The sequence below is a fragment of the Mirounga leonina genome, unplaced genomic scaffold (genome assembly GCF_011800145.1).
Source record: "Mirounga leonina isolate KUSES-001 unplaced genomic scaffold, KU_Mleo_1.0 Mir_166, whole genome shotgun sequence".
Lineage (NCBI taxonomy): Eukaryota > Metazoa > Chordata > Mammalia > Carnivora > Phocidae > Mirounga > Mirounga leonina.
In genome coordinates, this window is record NW_023270418.1 from 33,704,867 (window position 1) to 33,710,866 (window position 6,000).

Genomic DNA, 6,000 nt, shown 5'->3' on the forward strand with positions numbered 1-6,000 from the left:
GAGTGTTGAAATCCTATCGGTATGTACAGTAATGCGGGCCATTCTTTATCAGACACCAGCTGCATTACATTGTCCCTCCTTTGGTTCCCTCCCGTGTGTGATCCTTGCCTTTCGTGATTTCCCAGTCACCCTCTGTGGTCCCTGTGGCCCCTCCCCTGAGCATGCTTGGCCCCAGGGCTTTACTCCATGGCCGCCATGACTTCCAGGGTCATTTGCATGTGCCTTCATCCACTGCCGGTGCCGCCACCTGGGATGTCTAATGCTGCCTGTCCTCCTCTTTACTGCAGTGAGGAAGGAAAACTGTCTACCTCTCAAGATGCTGCTTGTAAGGATGTCGAGGAGAGCCCTGAGACAGCAGAGGCAAAGTCTGCGGGCCCCCGGCCCCCCAGCAGTAGCCCAGAGCAGAGGTAACTCCCCACTTCCTCAGATCTGCCCAGGCCCTACTCTGGCTGTGGCTCTTGTCTTCGCAGGAGCTGGGAGGGAAGTTGGCATCCGGGGTGGGATGGAGAGCTCCTTACAGATGTCCTCGGGCATTCAGGGACTTCCTCGGCACAGGAGCATTTTCCCAGGCCACGTCTAGGCAGGATGCCTGAGCCGAGAACTCAGAACAGTTTACCTCCTTACCCCAAAATCCAAAAACTGACTGGCTTTTGGAGATTCAGTAACCTCACTGGCTCTTTAAGAAATTACTCAGAATGGAAGGGAAGGCTCTTCGATGCTGGTGTGCCTCCCCCTTACACACTTTTTTTCTTTTTGAGGAGGTGCTAAGTTGAGGCTGATGTTGAGCCCCTCTGGGATTGGGGTCCCTAGGCTGTGGTAGCCAAGTTCCCACGGGCTCCACGAGGTCACCAGCCGCCAGCAACACCTGGCACCCCTTTTCCCATAATCATGCACGTGTGACACACGGGGAGAGCCTTCCTGGAGACCCTTTTATAAATGTAGTTACATATTCTTAACTGTTGGATGATTCCCTGTATGGTTTTGTGTGTGCAAAATATCTGTCTTGATTAAGTGTGAAAATCCCCACTGCCAGAGCGGAGTGATTTGGAATGTGATGTTTTCTTTCTAGTCACCTATTGCTTAGACTGAGCCAGTGGTCTGAAGGGATAGGCCAAGCCAAAGCCTCAGCCGCCGAGGGCCGCCGCCCCGGCCCGTACGCACGGCCTCGCAGGTAGAGCAAGGGCGGCCTCCGATTGCTGCAGAGCACGCGCCAGAAGATGAGGATTTGCCCTTGGACCACAAGGAACTTTGCTCAGCACTTCCCAGAGTTAACTTTTTTGTTATATATATCTAAGTTTGTACATTCCTTCCATAAGGAATAAAGTAACCTTTAAAGCCATTTCAGAGAAGTTGTACTTTCCCCCTCACCAGACCCCCACCCCCAAAATCTGTCACTTTAGAGGTGACAAAACCAGTGGGAACCAGCAGGGGGCGCTCTCTGTTCACCGGTTGGCAGACCTCTTTAGTGGGGCAAACCCTGCTTTTGTTTCTCTCATGGGAATTATAGCCAGCATGAGGGGTTTGCTTCTATGATTAAAAAAAAAAAAGCCTTCTTGGCGTATAAAACAATTATAAGAACTATTTGAGCATGTTGGCTCTAGGGAAGGCTTTGGGAGGAGGAGGCATGGTGACCCTCCAGCGTTGAGGGATCCGGCCCCAGGTATGCTTCGAAGTGTTCTGGGCAAGTCACCTTTTTTGCCTGGGGTTTTCAGTGGATGTTTTTTCAAAGGTATTTTGTAGGATCTTATTCCTAGTCCGTTACGTCATCTCCCTGATTTCTACCTACAGATTTCCTTTATATTGCGAACTGCTTGAAGGCAGGACAGTCCAGGTCTATTCCAATCTGGAGTTGCTTCGGGACTCTCTTTGTTTCTCAGACATAAATGATACAGGAGGCTCTGGGATCATTTCCTTGGCTCTCTGGAGGGCAGAATTCCTTGCTTTAGGGGAACCCACTTGCTCTTCTACCCGCCTAGAGACGTCTGGTGTGAAGAGCCCTGCCTCTCAATCTGCCAGACTGAGGTGGTGGGGGGGGAACACTGGGGAGGGCCAGTGGACAAAGAGGAGGGCATCCCTTGTGTCCACACGTTCATCCATCTGTCCTTCATCCAACACATGGAAGTGTGGCAGCCAGTGGTCTAGGCCGGGGTGGGGGAAGCAGTTGCATAAAAGACCCCCAGATGATAGAGGGACGTGTAGAAAGAGGTGCTGCTGAAGAATCGGGACAGCTGCACGGGAGATCAGGAGTCCCATTTAGATGGGGCGGTGGAGGAAGGCCGCTCAGAAGGTGACATTGAGCTGCTGTGATGGCAGGGAGAAGGTAAGTGGTCCAGCGCGTCCCATCTGTGTCCTAAGGGCGAAGTACGGGAGGTAGGGAGAGCCATTGGGACTTGCCAGATGCCCTCTTCCCCACATGGTTCCTGTCACAACCAGGTTATCATGAGCCCTGGGGTTGACAGATGCACACTACTGCCCTGAACTGCCTGCATGGGCACGGAATTTAACGTTTAGCTACTGTGGATCGAGCACGTGCGATACCTGTGCTGACCAGTGTGCCAGGCACTCGGCACCTGTCACGTACGCACCCACCTTCAGTGGGGATTGTTGTCCCCCTTTCACGGGGGAGGAGCTGATCTGGAGAGGGGAGAAAGTGTACTTGAGACCCAGCAGCTTGTGAGTGGTGATAGTGGGATCTGTGCCCGGTGTGTCTGCTGCCAGAACCCCGGTCCCCCTGCCTCTCAGACACTGAATGTTACCAGAGTGCTTGCTCGTGGAGCCCGCTTCCTGGCTCTCTGTCAGAGTTGGCGGGTGTCTGAAGCCTTGGGCTTGTGAGTTGCGAGCTGATCCAGAAGCACCCTGTGTGCTTCCCAGTGCCTCTCTAAGCACCCTTTCCCAAGCCGGCTTTGTAAATTCTGGAAACGCCGCCAAGACTCTACTGTCCTGTGTTGAAGCAGGAAGGTCGAATTTGTGTATCTGCCACCATACTGTTCATCTAGCATTCCCTCTTCTCTTCTCTTTCGAGAGGGAAGGGAGGGCAGACGTGGGGGTGGAGGGAGAGGGAGAGAGAATCTTTTTTCTTTTTTTAAAGATTTTATTTATTTGACAGCAAGAGACACAGCGAGAGAGGAAACAGAAGCAGGGGGAGCTGGAGAGGGAGAAGCAGGCTTCCCGCCGAGCAGGGAGCCCGATGCGGGGCTCGATCCCAGGACCCTGGGATCGTGACCTGAGCCGAAGGCAGATGCTTAACGACTGAGCCACCCAGGCACCCTGGGAAAGAGAATCTTAAGCTGGCTCCTGCTGGGGCTCGATCTCACGACCCTGAGAGCATAACGTGGCCAAAACCAAGAGTCAGAGGCTTAACCGACTGAGCCCCGCCAGCCGCCCCTAGCATTCTCTCTTCTGTGCTCCCAGCTTCAGCCCTAACACTTGCCTGGCGGGAGCACATTGGTTAAAGTGCACACCCGGTTTCAAGAGTTGGTCTTGTTTACAAGCCTTTTTTTTTTTTTTTCCCTCTTTCAGTAGAAGAATCCTGCTTTTCAAGTGAAATTTTATGTGGATTCCAATATATGGAACAAATAAAAAGCTGTTTGAAGGAGGAAATGAGCATGTGGCTCGTGACGGGTCTGGGAGCAACAGTAAAAACCACTGCCCTAGTCTCCGCCTGTGCTTCTAAGAAGCTGAGGTGGGATGGTTTCTCGGAGCTCGGCTCTGCTGCAGCCCTTGCTAAATGCCTGTTGGCCACGGCTAAGGTGAAGCTTAGAACCTGTTGGACTTCCCGGAGTTTTCCATAAACGCGTTTGTGGAGCATTCCCTGAAGTCGCTCCTAAGTGTCGGGCTTCGCGTTAGATGTCGCTTAACAGTATTAAAATTAACGTCCCCGCCCTCGGGGGGCTAAACCACCTTTGTTTCTGCTTTAAGTGCCTCAGGTGTGTGTCTCTTCCTCCGCAGGACTGACCAGCCAAGCCTGCCAGGTGACACATCTGTCAACGGCCCCGTATGATGAGTGACCCCTGCTTGCTGCTGACTGAGGACCGCAGGCCGCCACCGCTCGGGGCCTCTGGAGACTTCACCTGGAGCCCGCCAGGCCGTCACTGCTGCACTCACTCTGCAAAGGATCAGGACCAGCAACCTTTATATTCTAGATTCTAAGACATTGTACAGAGAAATCCAGAAGTGTAAAAATATTGCACATTGACAAGTACCAAGAATTTTTGCGTATGTTTATATTGTATTGTTCTAAATAATGGGTAGCCTGTGAAATAAGATCGTGCCACCCATGTAATAATAGTAGTAATACTATAGTTAAAATGGCTGTAAGAATAGTTTTATAAAAGTGAATACACAGATCTATTGTATTTGAAACATAACTATTTGACAATTATTAGTGTGACCAAAGTATTAGGCAGTTTTCATACATTTTTCACCTTGTACAAAATTCTGAATTCATTTCTCTTCCAGGCTGGCAAGGAGTTGTAGGGTTGACATGCCCTCTAAGTGTTAATTTTGGTTGTTCTAACTTACAAACGTGATTTTGAATAAGAAATATTTGGTGTTCTTTTTATAACCAGGTTTTGATTGGTAACTGTTTTCTGTATTGTTTTAAACGGATCAAAAAATGTAAGTCTATTGGTAGAGATTAAGTATTTATTGCTACAACTTAGTTGATAAATTGATGTTACTGTAAAGCCATATGTTCTGTTGAAGTCTCGTTTGCTTGAAATGGTTCCTCCTACAGGTGAGACACTAGACTGTTTGGGGTGTACTTGTGGTTTGAGTTACTTTGTTTCTCGTTTTTGTTTTTTTGTTTTGTTTTGTTTTGGTAGTTCCTCTGCCTTTTAACCCATTCACCCAAATTTACCTTGTTAACAAGCATCACCAGTGACCATTTCTGAGCAGTTTGCATATTTAACAAACCTAAACCGTATCAGGCAGGCCCGTGGAAGAGTGCTCGCGCTGCAGGTGGATCAGAGCGCGTTCGTTTTGCAGGCTAGTGTTTCCAGCTAGAAATCAGAACCTGGCACCTACGCATGGGGATTGTTCTCCTGTACCTTGTGAGGTTTCCACGCATAAATTCTAAGCCAGTGTGTTTTTTTTAGAACTGGTTTGTGTATATATATATAGTGATTATGGATACTAATTCAATGTAATTTATAATTTTCTATGTCAATATAAAAGTACATCACAGCCTTCTCAAACAGCTGAAGCAATATATCGTATATTGCCATATCGTCTGGGGAAAGGGTTAAATTTCTTCACCTTGCACTTTTAGATGCAGATCAGGTTTTCATTTCTGTAATAGAAAACTGTTCACGTATTTTTACATCATTTGTTTGTCCTGACCAGTATTTAAAACCAAAAGGATATTCTGAATAATGGCCAACGATTTTTTTAGAACTAGCATCCCAAGCAGCGTGCCTAAACATTACATTGCATATGGAAATAAAAGAATCAAATGTTTAATGCCTTATTTCTCATTTACTTTTCCATTGTAAATGGTGTCGAAATCCTGTGTGGGGCTTCCCGCGGCAGACCCAGCACTCGAGGCCGGTGGAGTCAGCGGCACGCCCTGGGACGGACGGCAGGTGCCCCACTTGGCCTTTGCGCACCTCCTCAGGAACCTTTGTTGTGAGCTCCTCAGAAGAGACTGTCCTCGAGCGTTGTCCTCTGGAACCCAGCGCCGCCAGAGGACAGGGCTCCTTTCACGTGTCTCAAGGATGTGGACTCCGTGACACAGGGCCTTGGGGACCGCTGACGGCTAGCATGCTCTTATCCCGCCGGGTGGAGAGTCTCGCTGGCCACCGCCGGGGCTTGGGTCCAGGGCTGCCACGCCGCTGCCTCCATGCTGTTTGGATTTGGTTGGCTTCTCCATCCCACCCAAGGTAACACAGCATCTTGTGTCACCCCCCTACTGCTGACATCCGAGCACTTGAGGTTTTTCTTTGGAGTAGTGTTTTGTTTAGCTCATCTTATGTGGCAGGGAAAGGACACGAGGATGGAAAG

General features: G+C 49.5%; 1 protein-coding gene across 13 annotated transcripts in view; it reads left to right on the forward strand.

Moving 5' to 3' along the window:
• Positions 1 to 5,460, forward strand: part of PPP6R3 (protein phosphatase 6 regulatory subunit 3) — a 137,398-nt gene extending 131,938 nt beyond the window's left edge. For 7 of the 13 annotated variants that reach the window (XM_035013449.1, XM_035013451.1, XM_035013452.1 and 4 more), the window contains 2 exons: positions 288 to 407; positions 1,070 to 1,339. In XM_035013449.1, coding sequence (XP_034869340.1) covers positions 288 to 407; positions 1,070 to 1,175 — 226 coding nt within the window. In that variant the 3' untranslated portion in view covers positions 1,176 to 1,339. Of the gene's footprint in view, positions 1 to 287; positions 408 to 1,069; positions 1,340 to 3,948 lie in introns of those variants that run through there. The other 6 variants (XR_004680765.1, XM_035013453.1, XM_035013457.1 and 3 more) reach the window with 2 other exon arrangements.
• The last annotated feature ends 540 nt before the right edge of the window (positions 5,461 to 6,000 follow it).